Consider the following 24597-nt stretch of genomic DNA (forward strand, 5'->3'; position numbering starts at 1 on the left):
CTCTACCTGAATTGACGGTCTCCTGTCAGCTAGGCAGTTCCTTCTCTGCCTTACCACCTTTTCAGGTATTGTCTCCCTTGCCATGTTACATCTATTTGCTTGTGTGTGATGCAGTGTATAACAAGAGAGGTGTATGTGTATATATGCATTTCCACATCTGTGTCTATCAGAATGTATATATATATATATATATATATATATATATATATATATATATATATATATACATACATATATATATATATATATATATATATATATATATATATATATATATATATATATATATATATACATATGTTTGTGTGTGTATGTATATATATATATATATATATATATATATATATATATATATATATATACATACACACATGTATAGATACAGATATACATACATACACAGACGCGCATGCACACACTCACACTTACTTTTGTGTGCCTATAATTTAAGAGACATTCTTACTTTATTCTGTTGTCCGCTGTTATCAAAACTCTGCTTCCCAAAGCCCTGTTTTTATCATCTTTTATCTTTAGTGGGTTGGGTTTAAACTAGGTCATTCTTTAGTGGGGCGGACTGAACAAGGGAAAAGGTTAATGAGTATTCAGAAAAAGATTCAGCAACTTTGACTACAGCAGAAGAGATCTTGGCTAATAGTTGTCTAGAATAGGGAGCAAAGATTATACATGCTGTTAGCATTTTTCTAAATAATGTGTCATTGTTCAGTAACTTTATTTGCTCTTGGTAGCTGTTGATAGCTGCACATTTTAAAAGCATTTGATCCTGTTTTCAAGGCTTATTTATTACTTAATTAAGGTGATTAGTTATGGCTATATCCAAAGTCAAACTGGCAATTGGACTGGGAGTTCCAGGAGTGGTGATGATGTGTTTCGGACTGGTTTTCTTTCTCTTTGGCAGTTCCATAGTAGATCAGCAAGTGATCAAGGTAAATCCTTTTACATATGTTTATTTAATTAAGAATGTAATTCAGACATAAGCAGTGTTTGTAAAGTGCCGTGACAGATTTCATTACATATGATTTGCTATACTGTTTGATTCTTGTATACTGATACAAGCACATAAGTCTGGTGATTCATAACTGTTACACATGCTCATTTTTCTTCCCTTCATATTTATAGATTCACATTTTTTTTTCTGGTTGCTGCATGCGCTTAGTTGGAATGGTGAAATATAACTATCCAATGTCCTCCTAAAATCTCTGACATGTTGCAATGTTTGCACTGCAAGAGTATGGATTTTATATAAGGGTGGGAGTAGAAGTCAGGAGTCTTGTAGGTGATACTGTCCCATGTCACCTACCACTAGTAGATGTTCAGGGAACTCCTCAGGCCTTAGCTGATTTTGGAGGGGCACAGGGGTTACATAAGTAACCACTAAGGCATGACAGTGTATTTTAGACATGTCGGAGCAGGCTAGATAAATGCTGTGATGCACAAGGTTATTGACCGTGGGTTCTGTGCCTGCCTAATGCATATCCATAAATGTTATGTGCTGATAAAACAAACACTGCTAAATGTATTTCCAGCTCTACATTAGGACAGTTCTAATGCACAACTGGCTACTAATGAGTTTACTGAAAAAAATATATCACCCAATAAATCAAACACTGCTAAATGCATGTGTCGCTGTACTTTAGGGCAGTTTTAATGCATAGCATGCAGCTAAGGGGTTGACCGGGAAATATATAACCCACTTAATAAAATACGATAAACGCAAATGTATGTTCTTTCAAAATCAAAATTCTAACATTTCACAGATTTCATATGGCAACCTTCAGTAATGTGTAACAGTTTTAGTCTAAATTAAAATACTTAAGCAACTTAATTAGATTTGTCAGACAGTTATGCACTGACTTTTTTTTTTATTTAGCCTTGCTTTTATGACTCTTAACATCATTTTTAAGAACTGCTGGTGATATTGGCTGAATATTTCTATCCTAGGCTATGGAGCAATGTCCACCCCAAAGAATTAGCTGCGCTTCTTAAGATTTTCAGTTATATATCATATTACTGCAGTCTGAAAAGTGAATTATGAACTAATTACCAAGAGAAAGAACTGGAAACCCTAGTTGCTGAAGTTCCATCATCTTTTGTATAAACACAGCAGTTGTATAACAGCAGGACTGTGCATCAGATGTTCCCCCAGCTAATTTATTCTTATTCTGTGAGTAGTACTGTTGTCAGGATAATTAAGATTTGGGTATTCCCAAAAGCAATCTGAATTTTTGATTAAGCTATATATGCAGTACTTTTACACAGGTACTGATTCAGTTCTGGAGTCAGGGTTTCAGTAGTTTGAGTTATGCTTTTCATTGCTTGCTGTTGATTGTCACTTGCATACTGTGCAGTTTTTAAAAATGTGCTTAACCTCCTTGTGCTCTGGGTCTGCCCCATAGACATTATCAGCACCTACTGATCTGACTAGGTTAGCAAAGGGTAAAATAAAGTAACAAATGTAGTCTCAACTAACGGAGTCTGCGGTTACAGTACGATGGTTCTTTCGAAATGACTAAAGGCACTTACCTGCTGCTTGTGCATTCCATATTGTATGGGACACACAGTAGCTTGATAACATTGCAGCCCCTTTCTGTATCATAAAGCTCATATGACACTAACGATACTCTTCCTTTGATCTTGTTTTAAATGCTGAATATAACCTTTTGGCATTTTATATCTGCTGTTCAAATAAAAGAACATGGAGGTACTATTCCTGGTAGTTTGTGGTACTAAATAGTTTTCTTGTCTTTGGTGGATATAATAACCTTTTGGCATGTCTGATTTTTTTTATAACATTTTGATGATTTAGCTGCTTCAGAAACATGCAGCTAAATAAAGTCCTTTATTCTGCTCTGGTTTTCTAACTTCTCTAAAGAAAATGTTTTCTTTAAATATGATCAAGCATATGTGACTAGTTTAAATTTGGTCATTTTCAAATTCTTTGCATGTTTAAGGATATATCAGATTATATTTTTCGGACTCGTCCTTGTTTCTACTACTCTTGCAACATATCTTCTTTTTTTCCTATCTTATCTAATATACATTAATTTCTGTGTGTGTGTGTGTGTGTGTGTGTGTGTGTGTGTGTGTGTGTGTGTGTGTGTGTCTCTCTATCTGTCTGTGTGTATTGACATACATACATACATGAATATATAGATTCAGTGAGTGTCAGTTTAGTGAGCATATAATGAGACTAAAATACTAAATGAAAATTTTTGAAATGTCAAAATGTTGAAACATGAAAATGTTGAAATTTTTATTAGCATAACTCAAAACAAGTGTAAACATTGGTCATGGGGGTGGCAAGTACAGCTCTCTGCATTTATGCTGCTGTAGGTATTTTCATTTATGTTAACAGTTTTCCTCCAGTGATTTGATTTCAGTAGATCTGTTAGTCCATTGTCAGGCAATTACATTTTTATGTCTCCTTACCTCACTAGCTGTTTTTTCATTGATAACATTTTTGACCAGTTAACCTGACTGCCTGATACCCTGGAACCATAACTCTTATTTGTACAGATTTTCGCAGAATGTCCAGATTTGTGCCTCATATTTTTGGTCCATTTTCATAAAATTGTGGTTTTCTGGCAAATTAGTGGCAAAGCATTAAAGATTGAAGTTAGAAAATAATGGCAGGCACTTGAGTTTTAGACTTCATACCTTTCAGAAAATTCATGCTAATACAAAGACAACATGTTATTCTAGCAACTTTCTAAGTCTGTAAAACAATATTTAAAAATTGTCCCTATTTTTTGGGCTTTTGTCCCACTTTTATTTATGGCTTAGTCCATATTTCATGCTCTAAGAGGTATGTCCGGAACCCAAAATAATCATTTGCCAGATTGTCATGTTTATACCCTTGCCATTTTGTAACATCTTATTTCCCCCAGTCACCAACCACTACCAGATGGTAGGTGTTATCTTGGGAGCATGGGATAATGGTACAGGTTAGCTCGCTGACAAGAAGGAAGTAGAGAGTAGTGTTATCCAGCATTTATCGCTGCACTTCTCTTTCCAGGCAGCCTTCCAGCTTCCTGAATCTGTCCTGAACCCAGATCACTGGCATCATAGTCAGAAGTCCAGTCAATGCCCCCACAGGGTTGCACTGTTATTTTGTTCATATAATATTGGTTTTCTAACACGAGAGAATTTTGACTTCCCACAACTGGTGTAGAACCAGACCTAATCAAATCAGATAAACTGCTTTATGAGTGCTATGAGAGAACTGGTCGATTAACTGTAGCGCAGTTTGAAGGACATTTTATTTTTTAGAACAAAAGATTTGTGAGGAGTATACTCTCCATTGGTTGATGCACTTGCATGTTAAACACCTCCTTCAGTCATTTACATATTAGTAGTCATTGTCCCTCAGGAATGTTGCCATTCTTAAAGTATTTGTTCAGCATTTATTTATACAAAACTCTGTGCTGCTGTTCTGTTGTGAATACCTGTTTGTTTGGTTATTTACTCAATAAAATCCCATAATAACTCTGTGTGCCCAAGTGGTCTGTTTACACTGGCAGCCATTCATCACCATTTGGCTTGTTTAGTTTATTACATGCAATCCTACCAGTATCACTCTACTTCATGAATCTTCTCCCTTTCCATTCTCACATGGTATATGGATGGTGTGTGCTACGTAGTTTACTGTTGTGATTGAGCTGGTGAACCTTGTTAGGGTACCTTGACTGTCAAACTGCTGAGCTATCCAGTCCATCATGAGTATACTGACATTACTACTTAAACACGTTTGGTTGTTTTTTTTATATATATATATATATATATATATATATGTGTGTGTGTGTGTAGATAGATATAGGTATAGATATGCGTGTGTGTGTGTGTGTGTGTGTGTGTGTGTGTGTGTGTGTGTATATATATATATATATATATATATATATATATGTATATATGTGTGTGTGTGTATATATATATATATATATGTACATATATATATTTATATATGTATATATACACACACACATATCTATATATATATATATATGTACATATATATATATATATATTTTTTTTTTATACACATACACACACACACACTCATATATGTGTGTGTGTTTATATGTATGTGTGTGCATGTATGTGTATATATATATATATATATATATATATATATATATATATATATATGTGTGTGTGTGTGTGTGTGTTTGTGTGCATAGAACTGCCGCGGTGGTGCAGCGGTTAGCATTGTCGCCTCACAGCAAGAGGTTCTCCTGTTCGATTCTTGGCTGGAGCACCTTCTGTGTGGAGTCTGCATGTCCTCCCCATGGTCGAGTGTTGTTAAAGACATGCAGGTAGGTGCGAGCGTGAATGGGCATGCCTTCGTTGGAGGTTGGGTGTCGGGCTGGTAACTTGGCACCATAAAAATCCACTGCCAATCATGAGTGGACCTGAGTTCCACTGTGATGACCCCTAACCGGGAAAAGCCGAAAGCCATTTTATATATCTATATATATATATATATATATATATATATATATATATATGTGTGTTTGTATATATATATATATATATATATATATATATATATATATATATATATATATATATATATACACATATGTGTGTGTATATATAAATGTATCTGTAGTGTACCATCGGGATTTTGAATTTCACGGTTGTAGGGTTTCGGTGTTTGGTGTGTTCGGCTCTGTAATTTCGAAATACTGAAATTCGGGATTTCAGTATTTCGAAATTACATAATGAATCTATATATATATATATATATATATATATATATATATATATATATATATATATATATAAATCTATGGGTCTAGGACTAATGCTCAAACACATTCGGTGAAACGACGGGCATACTTACGAAAGTGCTTTTCACCGAAGAAGCACTTTCGCATAAGTATGCTTGTTGTGGAGGTCATACTACTGTGCGGATAAGGGAAAATTCCCTTTTCGCTACTGTAGTGCGATCTCGGAGTGAGAATATTAAAGTAGGGGTGTGTGGGGGGCACAGCACATAAACACTTTTTTATTGTTTTTTAATGTTTTTTTAATGCGCTTTAACGATAGTGCTTTTTTTGGTTAAAGTGTGTTTGGTGAATGTGGATTTGGACTACTGAATGTTCATTCAATAGTCCTAGATGCATATATATATATATATATATATATATATATATATGTGCGTGTGTTTATTCATTTTCATTTGTCTATTCATTTCATGTATTGACTGCGAATGTCTAGTTGGAAGGTCCTGTTTTCAGTGGAGTTCCTGAGAAAAAGACTTTCAGGGTAGAGTACAAATGTACAAAATTCTAGAATGAGTATAACCATATTTTTTGTGCCATTTTGCCCGCCTGGCTGCTGATCATCCGTCCTTTGCTGGTAAGTCAGCACATTCATTCCCCATCACTGGGTAAGGTTAACCAGGGGGACAAATGCAAAGCGGTTCGTGATTTTTTTCCTGCTTTAAAGTCCTCACAGATACTCGTCTTGAGCATGAGGAAGAGGATGTATAGTGGGCTGTTGGAAGAACTTCCACATCCTCAATGGGTGTTCCCTTCAAGGGACCCCATCATCTCCATCTATCCAGTGAATGTCTAAGTATACAAAACCCTCCCCATCTGCCAGGAAAGACAAACCGCCCATGATCCTTCACTCTTCCCCCTACATGCCTATTTCCACCAGTGCCAGAGCTGCTATCTGATCCCTGTTTGCCTGGGTTACAGTCAGGACTCCCTCTCTCCATGTGTGCTATGGAACCTCACTGAGTGTAGCTATAATTGTTGATGAGGACATGATTTACATAAAAATACACGTAAAGAGAAGTATCAGTCATTTTACACATAATCATTTAATAAAGTCAGTATTCAAATTGAAGTTTGTGCATATGGGGTTTCGTCATTCAAGCTGTTATATACAGAAGTTGTGTATACGCAATATGTACCTTTTACTGACTACACACTGAGCAGTAAAATACAACAGTCCATAACAGTATGCACTTCACACCATGAACCAAAAAACCACAGCCAAAAGCACAATCCACTCAGTATAGTCATGTTTAACTCTTGTTTAATAAAGTGCTTTTCGTTCAGTTCTTAACCAGAACTTCCTCAGATAAAAACTTTACACAAATCAGCTCTTTAAAAACATTTCAAAACAAATCCTGTGATTGAAAATTCAACCCAATAAACTGTTCTTCCCTATTACAGACTTGCAAAAATTAACTCTATCAAGTGTATAAAATATTTACTAATTAAATTATAAAACACTTTTTACTTGTTTAGAGCTTATTTTTCATTATAACAAGAAAATAATGAAGTTTGAATCACATTCCTTATCTTGAAAGGCTCCTAAGTTTTAACAAACATAAAATGGAACAAATATCATTCAGCCCTGGGTAATGGCATGTGTTTGGTCTCACCTGCCATAATAATTCTAACCACTTCAATAAAAGAGAAAATGGGCCACCTCTGTTATCATGTTCAATCTGGTCTTCTTTCTTTCGGCTTTTCCCGGTTAGGGGTCGCCACAGCGGAAATCCGGTCCACTAATGATTGGCATTAGAGTTTTATGTGCTGGCTTGCCGGGCCTAACGCACAACCTTCAATGAAGGAATGCCCGTTCATGGATGTCGCCACACAGAAGATGCTCTAACTGAGAATCGAACGGGCAACATCTAACTGTGAGGTGACAACGCTACCGCAGCACTGGTCTATGACTCTAAATTTGAAATTATGATTATAGTATTTGGATATGTGTTTAGCCAAAGCATTTTCCAATTTTCCTTTGTTTGTGCTGTATATGTGTTCATATACTCGTTCTTTAAGCTTACTATCCATCTTACCGATGTAGAAAGCTGGGCATTGTTGACATTGTGCTAGGTAAACAGTAGATCTGGAATTGCAGTCAAACTTCTTTTTAACACTGTATTTTATATTTCTTATCCTGAATGTTTGACCTATGTCTATATATTTACAATACGGACACATATTACACTTAAACATACCTGGGTATCTGGCCCTTTGAGGTCTACTATTTTCTAATAAATATTTCAAGTTCTGTCCTCTCTTAAAGATTATATGGGGTTGTTCTCCTTCTTTTGTAGTAAGCGATGATTCCCCTATGATGAGGTCCCAGTTCTTAAGAATAATGTTCATTAAACTATATGCATCCATACTGAATTATGTAATGGGTTCATAGGTAGGTAGGTAGGTACTAGGCTATCTGCCCAAAGGCATTTATAAGCCTAGCCGGAATGTGTTGGCTTTCGCCGCTCCCTTAGATTTGTTCCCTGTGCCACTGTCCAGCAGATCCATTGAAGTGATCCCCAGGGTAAACTTCCTGTATCCCATCCACTTGTCAAGGTTTCTCTTGAAGAGTGTTGGTTTCTTCAGTCGAGCTGCATAGGGCATCTGTTTGAGGCCAGTGATCCTTTTGGTGAGGTACTTCTGTGGTCTTTCCAGCTGTTGCAGGTGTCTTGTAAGGTACATCCCAAATGGGGCGTTGTACTCTATGATGGGTCTGATGAGTGATGCATAGACAGGCACAATGACCTCTTTTGATCTGGATGCTAACCCTTTTGTTATTAGGTGAGCCACATAGAAGGATTTTCTAACCACTCTGGCAATGTGATTATCAAAGGAGATATTACTATCTACTTGGGACCCAGATCCCTTATTTCGTTTTCCGTATTTAGGGGGCTACCACCTGTGTGGTAATTTGTGGGTACTTTGTTTTTTCCAAAGGGGATGACTATGCAGTTTTTGACATTTAGCTTGAGGTCATGGTTTTGCCACCAGGTATCTGTCTCAGTGAGACTCTTTTGGAGGATGTCTGTGTCAGCTGGAGAGTCAATTATAGCCCCTAGCTTGCAGTCGTCTGTGAACTTGGTCAGCCATAGTCGTCCTGTGCTTGCCTGTACCTCTGAGAAGTATATGCTGAACAGGAGGGGTCCTAGGACTGAGCCCTGGGGAATGCCACTTGTAACTGGTTTAGACTCAGACCTAGCTCCCGCAACTCTTACCATGTGGGTTCTGTCTGTGAGCCAGTTGGCAACCCATCTCGTGACATAGGGGTTTATGTTCAGGCTTGTGAATTTGTCTATAATACCAGAATGGGGAATGGTGTCGAAGGCCTTTGCGAGGTCTAGGTAGGCTGTGTGGACCACCTTTCCCTCATCTATAGCCTTGGTAACTGTTTCAAAGAAGTCCACCAGGTTTAGGAGGCATGATCTGCCCTTAACAAAGCCGAACTGGGTAGGGTCCAGTGTTTGGAGGTTCCCAGTGTCTCTGTTAATGAGATCCATGATGATAGCCTTGCAGACCAAGCTAGTCAGGCTTATAGGGAGATGGCTCCCGGGGACTGTTGTGGCTCCACCTTTGTGGAGCAGAATAACCGTTGCTGTGCGCCACTCTATGGGCATGTAGCCTGTGGAGAGGCTGAGTTTGAACAGTGTGTTTAGGTGAGAGGTTAGTTCATCTTTGAGCTCATGTAGGATGCAGCCTGGGACACCGTCCGGTCCCATTGATGCTGTGTTTTTGGCTTTGGAGAGGGCTGCTTTAACCTGCGTGTCTGTGATTTCAGGGGTATTACATTCTTCTGGTATGGTTATGGGCCCTTTTGGGGGTGACAGTGGGGAGAAGCTTGCACTGAACCTGTCTGCCAGGATGTTGGTGATATTGGTTGGTTCAGTGTATTTTGTGCCATTCTGCACTAACTCCGAGTAGATCTGGGAATTGCCACTTAGATTCTTGACATAGCTAAAGAATGCGTCTTGGCATAGCTAAAGAATGCCTTGTGGTTATCTTTGGGGTCCTTGCCAATTTTTCTTTCAAAGCTAGCCTTGGATAATTTTATGAGGGAATTGTAGTTTCTTGCTGATACTGATTAGGGATGTCTTCCCCTCTTGGGATTTTACTCTCTTCTGTACTAGTTTCCTCCCTCTATTGTATAGCTTGTTTATGGAAGGGGTCCACCAGACTGGTTTCCTTTTCTTGGATGAGTGAGTCTTGGTTTTGCTTGGGATAGCACTATCCATGCATTCTTGTAGGTTCCCATAGAGTGCATTAGTAAAGGATTTTGTAGCTTGGACGGCATTATCCTTTATCATGGGGGATTTGAAACTTTCCACCTCAGTCTTAAGTAACGTGAAGTTTGCTTTTGAAAAGTTTTTCACGGTGGTTTCTTGGGGATGGGGTGGAATGTGGATATACAGAGTGATAAGTTTATGGTTAGATCTAACCCATGAGGGTTGACCTCTGGTGTGAAACATCGGTCGCCCATGTTGGTGATGACCAGGTCCAATATGTTGTCACCTTTGGTGGGGGTGTTGACCAGTTGATCCAGGGTGTTTGAGTTTATAAATTCTAGGAAATGTTGGGCAAGGGAGTTAGTACTTGAATAGTTCTCCCAGTTAATGTTTGGGTAACTGAAATCACCCAATATCAGGGTGTTTGGTAGGATCTTTATGTTTCCCAGTGTTTCCAGAAATGCGGAATGGGGGTCATGGGACATGGTGGGTGATCTGTAGCAAGCTACAATTTGAATTGCAGTTCTGCCCATTGTTAGTTGCACGTGGATGATCTTTGAAGCATCGTGCTGTGTCACTAACCTGGAGGTGTGGGTATCCTTGATGAATATGCATACACCCCCGCCTTTTGTATTTCGTTCTGGGTTTTGTGGCCAAAATGTATGGTATGAGTTGTAGCCTGGTAGTGCTGGGGTGCTCTCTGAAGCCTAAACCAGGTTTCTGTTACTGAACATATATCGATTTTCTCCATACTGAGGAGTGCCTTGAGTGCATGCATTTTGAGGTTTAGACTTCTGGCATTGAGTAGCATTACCCTCAGTTTTTTGTTACTGTGCTATTTATGGCGGTGGGTTTGTCTTTTGAGTAATAAAACTGAGTATATATTTGTTAGGGTCATAGCAGTACAAGAAGTGAGCAAATAAAGTTGTGTATGTAATGATTCCAAGCATGTACTGTGAAAGCACTGCTAGCTAGACTGCTCTTTTTGGTTCTGATGTCTGGCTGTGCAGTGGCTAGTTTAAATTCATATGCATCACTTGCAGGTATTAACGTTAAAGTGTAGAAAATGTCCAAGTGTGTTTGTATGTTCTGCACTGTTTGCTCCATTAATATCTTTATGGCTTTTCTTGTGCCTCTTCATATATGAACGAAGGCAGGTCATCAACAGATGACTATTTATCTTTTTTGTTGACCGAGTTAGTTCCAGTGGACTTCTGGTCTCTTTTTCAGGGGAAACTCAAGGTATTAGTTATATTACTAGGGGAAATTTGGCCATGGCATTGGGGAACTTCCCCTCTTCTTTTTGAAAGGAGCTGTGGGATCTTTTACATCCACCTGTGCTGCCACCACCTCAGGCAGATGGGATCTCATCCCAAGTACAAGTTTAGTCATGTAGTATTAAGAACAGCTTACTGACTTTGTGCAGGCATTACTTTGTTTTCTGCTACAGATCATCACTTTAATAGTAGTACTGGCTCATCTTGTCACTGATTTGACATCTCCTTCTATTCATATTCAAATAGCATGATCAAACGAATTCACAGTTACCTATAACTTGATTTTGGTTTTCCAAACCCACATACATTTACCTGTTTCTCTACATTCCTCTTGTAGTATACGTTCACTTTTTTTTTTACATTCATTTATGTTTTGTCTTCATTTAGTATCTGGAATGTTGACTCTTCTTGGAATTCCTACAGTTCAGTTCTTCTGCTCGTTAAAGTGTCGAGTGCCTCCTGTGTTTGTGTGACATCAAAAAGCCTCAGAAGACACCAGTAATCCAGTTGTTTTGTTTTCTCAGCAGTAGATTTTCCAGGTAGATTGCTTTGGATATGAGCTAATATCTTCATAGTTGCAAGAAAACAATAAATAAAATTGTAAAGCTTACAACACTTTTTTGTTACATTATGACAGTGTATAAAAATCAAATTATGAGTTGAAATTGAAATAATATTTAGCTGTATGTCTTTATCCATCTATAATTACAGCTATGGGTATCCAGTTATCTATGTGTAGGCGTGCGCACACACACCACTACATGCATACTCCTGCATGTATGCAGATAATATAGAAAAATGAGTCTGCGTGCACACACGGGTGAGTGTGTGTGTACAATTATATGTTTGCATATATTTATAGATACATTATATATTTATACGCAAATATATTTTCACATGCGCGCACACACTTATAAAAGACAGTTACTGGGCCAAGTGGAAAGTTATTGACTTTGTAAAGATGATGGCTATACTTGCGCTGTCTATGTGGAAGGAAGGGGCAGGTAGCAATTTTATTGTAAAGATACTGCTGGTCTCTGCAGTCCAGCTGTGTTAAAATACCAGCAATATGTACATATCTTTAAAATAAAATTGTACCTACCCCTACCTTCCACATAGACAGCACAAACATAGCTATTATCTTTACAAAGTCAGTAACTTTCCACTTGGCCCTGTAATTATCTTTAATAAGTGTGTACTCCACTGCCTGCTCGGGTATGTATAGGTGATTTAATACCTATATTGCAATGCACAGGAAATACTGACCTTAATAGGTATATTCCCACATGTGCCCACATATTGCCCAGGAAGACTGTACTTGGACTTCGTGCTCATCTGACCTAAGTCAACGGGACTGTCAAGTGCCTTGAACATGCTTAATCTTTCCTTTCATACCAAGCCTTCTGACTTGATCAACATTGTTTTTGACACAATGATCTCTGGATGCCTGACCCTTTGTCTAGAATTGTGTTTTACTTAATTCTTTGTGTTAGCTAGGTGGGGCAGATCTTCTTCTTAAGGGTACTGGCACCAATTACTGTGCACGCTTCAGTGGCCCTTATGCTTCCCTTATGAAATGCTCATTGATATTACTATAGAACTTGGAGGATGCACACTAGCCGCCCTACTTACTAATTCCTGCTGCAGATATCTAGTGAATTTTCAGACTTTCTTTGAGGGCTACAGTCCCATGATTTCTGTGTTCGTTCTATCCGGCAGGCAGCAAATCAACACTTACAGTCCATATATGGGTACAAAAGCTGGTCATTAGCCTTCAGTACCCCATGTCTCAAAGAATAGAATAGCACCCAGCTCACTAATATCATTTATGGTTGCTTTGCTTTTGTATTGATGGGTTAGCATAGGCATTCAGTGTTTGAACCCATTCCTGATCTTGTGTTATTACAGAAGTATATTTTTCTTACTCATTGAAGGATGGAGTACAGTTAGATGTAAGCCTACCTCAGAAAATGCTTCTTTCTGAATTCAGATCACCCTGGTAATGATGCTTTTCCCTGTGATATGCTGACATCAGAGATGATTACGTTAGTGGGAAGGGCACTTCCTTCTTCATGAGGAAGTGATGGTTTGATTCCCATATAAAGCATTATTTCAGTTATTTTCCTTTTCAATCAAGTACCATTCAGACTTCTTGTTTTCATCAGACTGGCCTGACCAAGCACTGACATCTCATAGTGTGTATAGAAATCCAATCGTTGTCCATTATTTTATCAGTGCAAGATACCAGGATGTAAAGTGTCATGGTAGGTGAAGACTCTTTAGTCAACTTAGTCTGCCCATTTGACTTCCTGCAGGATATACCACATATTCCATTTAGGTTTTCCTTTTTGGGTCATCCCAAACTTTTCCAGAAGGGTCTGTCTGTGGCAAGTGCTTCTGAATTTTTTCATAATTTTTGATCCTATGTCCTTATTCCATGCAACAAGCTTCCACACATCACCCTTTATCTTCTGATACTGAAAGCTTCGGGAATCTCTAGTTCCACTAATATTCATAAGCTGTTTAAAAGTTTTAAATATATTCTTCTCCTTCATTTCTTCAGTGGCGATAGTAGTAAGCTCATTTTGTTCCTCCTCTCTGTATGAACTGTAATACAGACTCGGGAGTATTTTTCTTGCTCTGATTTAGGGTCTCCATTTCACTATTTTTGCCTTTGTTGAAATAGGAACTTCCAAGTATGCATATTACTGTGTGTTGAATCTCCCCAGCTAACTACCAAGAAGTGCGATAACGTCCTGTTTGACCATTATAACCTTTCTACTTCATTCTCTTGTTGCTTGCTTTACTTTTCAGTCATATGATATGAGAGTTCCCAAGTCCCATTCCTGTTTATGCTGCTATTTCTGTTTCTACAGTAGTCATGTGCTTTGTTTAGAAAATATTATTTTTTAATCATTTCATAACTGGGTAGGCTGCTCAAACTTTTATCCTGGTTATCCACAATCCAGGCAAAAGGCAGTCAAACTAAGCATAAAAGTCATTAAGTATTTACAAATAAGCTTAACCTTCATTAAGTGCACAAAAGGAAATGCGTTTAGTGGACATTGTGTAATGAAGTACATAGTTTGTAAGCATTAAGCATGTGGAAGAAAACATTGTTTGACCATTCCCTTGGGAGTGCCTAGAGAGAAATAGGGCCAGAATATTTTAGGAAGCAAAGCATTTACCAGGTTCATGTTGTGAGTCTAGAAAGAGCTAGACCCTAGGTTGCACTGGGAGTTAAGGGATATTTTAGGTATGTGCTCACAATTTTGATTGGGATTTAGCAGTGACATTCACGAATTGTCCTTGGTAGCGTAGACAGATGTGTGAATGATTTAATTTCATTTTCATATTTTAATATTGAGTCTGAGATGGCCCTGTCATCTAGCAGATTTTGGTCTTGGTTCATCTTACATCAGTTGCAGTGCTTGTTTTCATTCATGATACCTGAAGTAGAGTTACTTTTGGCATTGATTCCTTGATTAGGGTGAGAAACTGTATGGTACACTGATTCTAGTACAGCGTGACATTAGTCTCTCTCAATCCAGGCTTGACATAATGGTGTTCTGAGGGGATAGAGTGGTAAGCTATATTAGGTTTATTAAGGTTTGCAGGTACGCTACAGTTTTGTGATGAGGCTGTGGTTGTTGTAATGATCCAATATTCATATTACAAGGAATGCATCTTTTCCTATGGTCACTGGAAATTCATAGGCAAGAAAGAAGACCACCATAGTGCATAATGTGAGCTGTCAGCGAATATTTGTATGTAAACGGTCAGTGTGACAAGAAAGTATTAAGGGGGGAGAGCCACACAATAGGCATTTATTGGACGTTGGGTACATGGGGAGTCATACATTTGGCAGAAGCCAACCACATAGTTTTCATTCCATCACTAGAGCTTATATAACCCACACTACTTGAAAATTGCTGTACCTCTTTCTGTACGATGAGGGGCTATGAAGATTATTATACTTAAGGGGGATGGCATGTTGAGTAATAAAATCGAAGCAAAGCCCCTCACTGAATAAAACTTACCCTTTTTTTCCTTTATAAGTGCCTTGAAATGCCATTTTAGACATTCTGCCTTGTTGTTTCTGGCTTTGGTGAGGTAGTCTTCAGTAGGCTAACCTTGACTGTAAAACGTTATTTAATTATTCTTGGAAATGTTTATTTCAGTGTATGTCTGTTTCTGCCATTTTGAATTAGGATATGTCTGAAAAGGGTCAACTGACCAGTTTACATACCCGGTTAACAAAATAAAATCTGCCTGTCAATCTATATTAATTTACTGTTTAAAATTACATTTCCATAACGCTCAGAAAGTTTTGTGGTTTAATCTTTGAGGTGTTTGTTACTTTGTGTTGGAAATTATTATACTGTTTTTTTCTATTCTCATTAGAAAATTAGGTTATTATAGGAGACCGTTTGCAGTATGAGAGCTAACAAGGCCAGGGTGAGAAGGCCCTATATCAGCACAGAGGATTTTACGTATAAGGCTGACAAGTTCATAATGATTGTGTTTGTAAAATAGCAGAGAGATGATCAAATAGTAAGTTATTTTGGATGCATAGGTGGGGTGGAGGTATTCTATATCTCTAAGAAACCTTGATTAGGAGCCAAGGGTTTTATTTTGTACAGAATCACTTTGTACCAACCTGTTGTTATTTATTTATTTATTTTTTTACAACATCTTTTGAATATGCTAAGCCTTTGTTCATTCATCTACTTGTGCACCAAGTATAAAGATTTGGTAAGCATGGCTCTTGGTTCTGCAGAAGCTGATTGTTTGCATTCATTGTACATACAGAACCACTTTGTACCAACCTGTTTTCTTTTTATAGCATCTTTTGAATATGCTAAGCCCTTTGTTCATTCATATATTCAATTCCCCATCCCCCATGTCCCCACTTTCTAGCATGTGTCAGTGTCTGCTCTGGCTGCAGGCAGAGCTTTAGAATTTTGAATCTTCTACCTCACATTCCTTTTTGTTGTACCTGAATTCTAACACTAGAAAGGAGCGTACCTAACTGCTTTCTAAGTAGTAATGCTTTGCTCTTCAGAGTGGACTAAATTTATTATTACTGCTTATGTCCAGTAGACTAGTATCCTACCTAGATCCAAACCAAAGGGTAAAATGGTCACATATACAAACCATTCAGTAAAAACTGCAAGAAAAAGCCAGCCAGAGTTTTCACCATGTGGTACCTTAAACCTCCTGTAATGGAGGCCTATGAGATATATGTAAATGACCCCTAAAGGCCATCAAGTGCTTCAGCTATGTGGCTTTTGAATGCCCAGGAGTTTTTGCTTTTTAAGTATTTATGGATACATTCAGGCCAGTAAAGGCTGCTTCTTTTTACTAGCCTTATTTGTGGCACTGAGTAAGGTGTTTTGCTGAAGTTTGGATAACCCGTAATACAGCTTTTCACTCATTTGTTATTTTGCTTATCCATTTTAGAAAGTACAGTTGTGTAAAATCTTACCATAATAGTAGATATCCTTGCCTTCACTACTGCAGTATTCTTAAACATATGGGATTCCCTGCCACAGAAGCCTGACATCCAGCCAGTCTTCCAAAGACTCCTGAATTTAAAAGGTATGCCGAACATCACAATACCCTCCCTGCGTAACATAGGACATAGAAGGGACATTCAGGCCTATCAAAATCAGAACTGATTGCCCCAGGAGGAACACCAGTCCATGGAATCCAAGAGGTAACATACATCCAGGAAGGTAAAGAGCTAGGTGGATGGAGGGAGGGAGTGAATACTGCTGCAGTGAAGGACATCTACGGTTAGGGTAAGATTTTACACAACTGTACTTTGTCCTTACTTTCACTGCTGCAGTATTCTTAAACATATGGGAGAGTGCCAAAGCTCAAGAGGAAACTTGGGAGGAGGAAGGAGCAGAAGAGTCTCCTAAAAAATCATGAAGAACTGAACTAGCAATATCAACTTGTAGTGCTTGGTAAAGTTATGCACAGAAGTCCACATAGCTGCTTCGAGAATAGAATTAGTATCTAAGCCTTTGAAAAAAGCACCAAAAGTAGCCACAGCTCTAGTAGAATGAGCCTTATTTGAAAAAGGAAGGGTCTTGCCATGAAATGAGTAACAAAAGGAAATAGCCATAGAAATTCAAGCAAAAATAGTTTGCTTGGATACAGCAAGTCTCAAAGATCTAGGATGAAAAGAAACAAATAACTGATCAGATTTTCTAATAGCTTTGGTCATATCCAAATAAACCCTGAGTTGCCTATGCATGTCCAAAGTATGCAGCACTCTCTCACTGTCAGTTTGCAGAGGGGAAAAAGTAGGCAGATTAATAGACTGATTAAGTGATAGCTCATTAATCACCATCGGCATAAAGGGTTAGTGCACAAGTGGACTCTGTCCTCAGGAAAAATCAAAATAAGAGGGCAAGCTATAAGGGCCTGCAACTCAGACACCAGTCTAGCAGAAGTAAGCACTAACGAAAGAGCAGTCATCCAGGAACAATGTTGCAAGGAAGCTGATGCAGCAGGCTGAAAAGGAGTCTGAGTCAGTATCTCCAGATCCCAGGGAGGAGGAGCAGGCTTCCTGGGAGGTCTAATATTAAGGACACATTTAAGAAATTATTTCACCTCAAGTCTAGCAGCTAAAGGAGGAGAAAAGGGAAAACAAGCAGAGATAGCTGATAGATGGGACTTAATAGAAGAATTGGCCAAACCAGCATTGAGCAACTCGCACAAATAAGAGAGAACCAAAGGAGCATCCACAGTAAGTGGGTCCAAGTTACAAGAGAGACACCAAACAAGAAAACGTCTTCCATTTGGATAAGTAGGATTTCCTAATCATAGGTTTCCTGGCCTCCTGCAGGACTTGTAGTATGTCCTCAGAAAAAAGGTGTCTATGAGGAATTGAAATCCTATCACCCACAGTGTCAGTTGAAGTGTGGATAGGTGGGCATGGATAAGAGATCCCTTGTCTTGTGTGATTAGATCCAGGCTGTGAGGTAATTTTGGATGACTGACACTGGCTAGATGGAGAAGAGGGAACCGGTGCTGTCATGGCCAAAAGGGAGTCACTAACAAGATTTTGGGAGTATCCTGAACAGGACTTTTGGAATGAGAGGAAGGGGAGGGAATGTATAAAGAAACCTCTCCTTCCAAAAGAATGAGAGGGCATCCACCTTCCATACCAGAGGACCTGGGACTCTGGCATGAAACAGAGGAAGTTGTATGTTTAGAGTGGAAGCAAAAAGATCCACTTGAGGAGTACCCCAAGTGGATAATGTTCAGAAACATCCCTATGAAGCATCCATTCATGGGACTGAGTGAAGGACCTGCTCAGTGTGTCTGATGCAATGTTCTAACTGGAAGGGATATAAACTGCCTGAAGAGTCACCTAATACTTGACAGCAAGATCCCATACCAGAAGTGCCGACTGGCAAAGATAAGATCTTATTCTTCCCTGCTTGTTGATATACCACATCACTGTAGTATTGTCTGTGAGCACCTTGAGAGGCCCTGGAGAAAAAAAAGAGACTGAGAGGCCTGAAGAGCCAACAGAAGAGTTCTCTTCTTTTTGACATTGATGTGCTTCTTCTGCTGACTAGGCGTATAGGGGGATACGTTGTCTTCCATTTCATGTTGGAGGTGTCTGTAAACAATTGTTGAGAGGGAAGAAGGGGGATGAAAATGGATCCCTGGATTCAGAGACAGCTATTGAATCCACCAGAGAAGTCCCTGTCTGAGACAAGGAAGAAGAGGAACTACAAATTAAGAAGAAAGAAATGAGAGTTAAGGCCTTTGGGAGGGTTGGGGTGCAAGCGCTAGCACTGTCTGAACTCTACAACCTAGAAAAACATGATCCTGAGAAGGAGTTAGAGAAGACTTTTTGAAATTTATAGTGAACCCCAGCCTGTGAAGGAAGCAAGAGAGAAACAAAAACATTCCTGGAAAGTCCCTTTGCCTAGAAGCAGGAGAGACATGTTTATTTTTTGGGAATCCATCTCCCACACTGGCATTTACTCTTGCTGGATGACATTAACCCCTAGTAACACAAAACAAATTTAGAAAAAATAAGATCCCTAGTGGGGTACTTATCTTGCTAGAACAGCAAACAGGCTTTGGAAGTCACTGGAAAATGAAAATGCTTTCAACTGGCAGAAAACTGATAAAGGTAAACAGATCAATGGTGTAAAACATATGTAAAGACTGGCAGCAAAGACGTTCTGATTTTGGTGGGCCTGAATGTCACCTTTATGCCCTACATTGTGCAGGCAACGTATTGTGATGTTCGACATATCTTTTAAATTCAGGACTCTTTGGAAGACTGTCCAGACTTAGGGCTTCCACAGCAGGGAATCCCATATGTTTAAGAATACTGCAGCAGTGAGTGTAAGCACATTGTCCTGTTATAGTCAACTGACATAACTTTCTGACTACAAATCTATATTTCATTGTCCTTTATCAACATAAAGACATTTTTTTCCTTGTATACAGAAGTGCAACAGTATGAAAGGAAGATTAATACTATGAGCTGTTAATAAGCTGCTTCTTGGGTTTGATTCCCTCAGGCTTTATTTGCCTAACTGTGACTCTGAGCAAGTTAGTTTATCAAGCTGTACTCCTGGGCTAAGTCTCGAAAAGGTCAAATGCATACCTCTCAACTGTCCAGATTTTTGGATAATATTTTGGTCTGTTCCTCATAAAAAAATGTGGTTTTCTGGCAAATCAGTGGAATGATCTGTGGAATAAAGTCACTAAATAATGACATACATTTCAGTTTCAGACTTCAAATCCTTCAGAAAAATATACGTTAAAACAAACTTTGTTACTCTGTCAAATTTCCAAGTTTATGAGAGAAATATTTAAAATCTGTCCCTATTTTTGGGCCTTTCCCCCCCAATTTTGTCGGGCTTTGTCCAGATTTCCTGCACTGAGAGGTTGAGAGGTATGGTCAAGTGGATTAATGTTCTACCATAATTAAACAGAAGTAAGTTGAAATGCTGGTTAGGGTGGCCTGACAATATAGGAGATTTTGAGAACCTCTTGACTACTACTGCAAGTTAGAGGTATACTCTCTGTAATGATAGATGGGCCTCAGTAGAACTTATGAACCACTAAAGAACAGCTGCTGGAGAGGACCATACTAGATTACACATTAATGCCTACTATGGTCTCAGCTGTAAATTTTTACACCATTATGGAATTACTATTGTATCATTTTAAAATGTTCAACAGAAAGTTGATGTTTATGACATTAAAAGACGATAGGTGGCCAAAAAAGAAATGCAAATACCATTCATTTTATGGTGAGTCACAATGGGAATCAACATTATAAAATGTATGTTTTTTGTGTGATACCTGTGTCTTCTGGTCCATTTATAATGTGTATACTTAAAAATGTTTCACAATTTTTTTCCATATACAAACACAAAGCTGGGAAGCAGTGTTCTGAATTATTTTCTGCCCAACAGGTCCTTGATTAACAGATTGCATTATAAAGTTCTCCATTTTTTTATAAATAAGGTACATACCTCTCAAAGTCTTTGATCAAGAATTCTGGACAAAGCCAAAATTAATTGGGAACAAGGGCCCAAATCAGGGATGATTTTTAGACATTAATCTAATATGAGCGATAAGAAGTATGAAACTCTGTCTGGCATTACTGACTGATCACAGTCCTCAGTGGTTTACCAGAAATCAACACCTTTAGGAGGGACAGGACAAAAATATTAGGCAAAGCCAGGGAAGTTTTGTAAAACCAGGAACAGTTGAGAGATATAAGGTAAAAGGGTTGGACTTGCTAACTGATGGTTTCCTTAGGCAATTCTAAGAAGAGTTATAGCCCTGTAGTTGCTAAGTGGGCTTTGGGTAATTCTAAGAAGTGCCAGGTTCCTTCTATAGTTCAACACTAAATAATTATTTATTTTTTCGTTTCTCCCTGGGCCTCCGCTGAAAATTGGTTCGTTCCAAGTTAGACTTTCCAAGTAAACAGATGTTAAATGAAATAAATAATAGTGAAATATAGACTGGCCTACAGGTAATTTTTAACCTCAGCCAGGGCTTAAATAGCAGAAAAAACAGAAATGCAGTAAACAGTGGTTATTGCAACCTCAGTGCCGAAAGATTATGAAATTAACAGTGGTTATTAGACCTACAACAGAATGAAATACTACACATGAAAGAGAAACATAAGAAAGAATGATGTTAGCAGAATTACATTACACATTTAATGTTTTTTTTATTTCATTAGCATTAAGTCACACACTGACTATTAGAAAAAATATGCACATTGTTTATAGCTACAAACATCCTTAACATTGCGTGAGTGGCAGATTAAAGTTGTTAAAATGTGCTCAAATGTACCATGAATTTCCATTTCCAGCAATGTCTGATTACATTTAAATGATTTCACACTTATTCTGTAGCCAGGTCTATGTGCAAAATCACTGTTATTAGAGGAAGCTGATTTGCATGCAGATATGTTAATGGACCTTGAAAAATTGAGTGTTTTGCTACCGTATGGGATTAAAGAGAAAGAATGTGTTACTTGTGCTCCTTATTGTTATTTCAGGCCCCTCCCACTGCCTATCAAAGCACTGGGTGATGCTCTGCCTGCTGCAGACCACACAGAGGCAGCCAATAGCTGTGAAACCTCTGTCACATGACACATATGGTACCATAGATCACATGCATACATTTAAACTGTAACTAATTTTCCTACAATTCACATATTTTATTTCTTAAAAAAAATACTCTGTTGAAAAAGCAATTTTATGGTGTGTATCCTGAAATTTCAAAGCATTAATATATAGCACGTGACTATAGTATACAAACTGTGCCAACATTACTGTATTAATTCCACTCTCTGTTGTGTTCTATCACTTGTAAAGAAGGATCACATTGTGTACTATTACAGTACCTAGTTGATTAAACAGTTGTGATGTAAAATGTATAACTGATCCTGCTAGAAGACTTTGAAGTCCTAAGAGCTGTATAAAAAAAATGATTTCTTATTAAATACTAGCATCAAATAGTGCAGAAATCCATTAACCTGCATAGTACTACAAGTGCACTGCATCCTACATCCGCAGTTTATTTTCTATTTTAGATCTTCCATTCAAGTTTCTTTCTTTGCCTTTTTTACACCAACTGTTAAATTCTGTCATGTTGGCATTTCCCAGTGGTACAGAAAACTGTTTTCCCTTAGTTGCTTTTACTCCAAGAACAGTGATTTTATATTCTTTCTATCAGAGATGATGCATTATATACATACAGAAAATTGTGTTTTTTGGATTACTGGCGTTTGTTGTTACTTTTAGTTTGTTTTCTTTTTGTGGGTTGGAAATATTTTTTTATTGTTTCTGTTTAAGGAGTGGTCATGCTAACCTATTCTAGACCTATCATTTCTCAACACCTTTCTCAAGGTTCCCTCTTTCAGGATGTTGTTCCTTCAAACACTTTTCCCTCTGTTGCTTCCTCAAACTTTTTTGGTATCACTGGATTTGAAGAATACTTAACTCAACATTACTATTTACCATATCTTCAGGAAATTGTTACATTTCTGTTTCTTCCTCTCATTATCGGTTCTCTGCTTTGCCTTTTGGTCTTTCTACAGCTCTGAGGGTCTTTACCAAATATCTGGTTATTGTGGTAGCCTTAGTCAGACACCAGGGAATTCAGATATCCCCCTACTTGGATGACCTTTTGATTCAAGCCCCTTCTCAGCAACACCTGCTTTAGGGTCTGCAGTTCACTGCTTCTTCTATGCTGCTTGGGGCTTGCCCTCAATTTCAAAACAGTCTGTGTTGACTCCATCTCAGGAACAAGCATTCCTGGGTTGTAGGATTCAGATCATTCCAATGTTTGCTTGCTTCTCACCTGCCAAGCTCCTGTCTTTGACTGCTTATTTCCAGTCCCTTCTACCTCTTTCAGTTCTTCCTGCAAGGGAATTTCCCTGAGCTCTGGGGTACCTGGCATCTACCATTCCAATGGTTCCCTTTGACAAACTCCACAAGGAAATTTCAGTGTTATCTCAAGACTGTTTGGCTCTAGCACTGCCATCCTCTGAGGGATCTGGCTCTTTTCTTGCCTTCTTTCAAACTTAAGAAATTGATGAATTTTATCGGATTTCCCTGAATCCAGGTCTGCCTTTTCAGGTTCCTCTCTCTACTCAGGAGCTGTGTGTGGATGCTTTTGATCAAGGTTGAGGAGCCTCATCCAAAAGCACCAAAGTCCAGGGTCTCTGGTCCCATCAACAACTGGCAAACCACATCAGTATCAAGGAGATGATGGCTCTACTTCTAGCTCTCAGGGCCTTTCACTCCCTTTGGGTTCTGGGCCATCTAAAGGTTTTTTTACAGACAATACCACAGTCATGTGGTACATCAACAAACAAGGAGGCACATAATCTTACCTTCTTTGTAGGCTGGCTCTTCAGTCTTAGGATTTTGCAGTCTGACATCACTTGGTTCTTCAGGTGGTTCACATTCCTTCAGAGCGCAATCTTGTGGTAGACCCTTTGAACAGGTCCAGGACAATTTCTCCTGAATGGATTCTTCACAGGTGTTTCTGGACACTGGATATTAGTGGGGTACTCCTCAAGTACATTTTTTTGTCTCTTCTCTAAACAGACAACTTCCATAGTTCTGTTCAAGAGTGCCAAGTTATCTGGTTTGGAAAGTGTAAACTGTCATTTTCTTGGAAGGGGATTTTTCTGTATGCCTATCCCCCTCTTCCTCCACTAACAAAGGTCATGCACAGGATCTTGTGGGACAGGCCCAGAATCATGCTGACTCCCTTTTTACCCTGGAAAGCACTGGTCCCCTTTCGATTTCATCTGACCAGGGAGCAATCATCACAAGTTACCTCACAGGATGGACCTTCTCATACGAGGCAAGGGATATCTCATTTACCTATCCTTTACTTGACACCGTGGGTGCTTTGGTTTTGATTCCTTTTAGACCTCAATTTTCTGAGGACATTTTTTTTTGCAGGAGGCCAGAAAACCCACTACTAGAAAATCCTGTGTGACAGAATGGACAAGATTTTCTATTTTTGTGCCAAGCATGACCTGGATCTATTTTGTGGGTATTCCTATGGTGCTTTCTTATCTGTGTGAGTTGCTCAATTTTGGCTTGGCATATTTACGTGTTAAAGTTAATGTCTGCCCTTTCCACTTGCCTGCCTTTGAATCCACATTTGGCTTTTAGTTTTGAAGTCAAACAATTTCTGAAAGGTGTCCTTCATATTTAACTTCCAGGAAAGCCTATTTCTTCTTCTTGGACTTTAATTTTGTTTTTGAGA

General features: G+C 38.5%; 1 protein-coding gene across 3 annotated transcripts in view; it reads left to right on the forward strand.

Moving 5' to 3' along the window:
- Nucleotides 1–24597, forward strand: part of SCARB1 (scavenger receptor class B member 1) — a 1184693-nt gene that overhangs the window by 393198 nt on the left and 766898 nt on the right. The window contains exon 1 of one of the 3 annotated variants that reach the window (XM_044068529.1): nucleotides 639–944. The exons of the other annotated variants lie outside the window; for them this stretch is intronic. Within the exon in view, the coding sequence (XP_043924464.1) occupies nucleotides 825–944 (120 nt within the window). The 5' untranslated portion in view covers nucleotides 639–824. Of the gene's footprint in view, nucleotides 1–638; nucleotides 945–24597 lie in introns of those variants that run through there. 3 annotated transcript variants of the gene reach the window in all.

Source organism: Protopterus annectens, chromosome 4.part0 (assembly GCF_019279795.1).
Source record: "Protopterus annectens isolate FY-2018-M chromosome 4.part0, PAN1.0, whole genome shotgun sequence".
Classification (NCBI taxonomy): Eukaryota; Metazoa; Chordata; order Ceratodontiformes; family Protopteridae; genus Protopterus; species Protopterus annectens.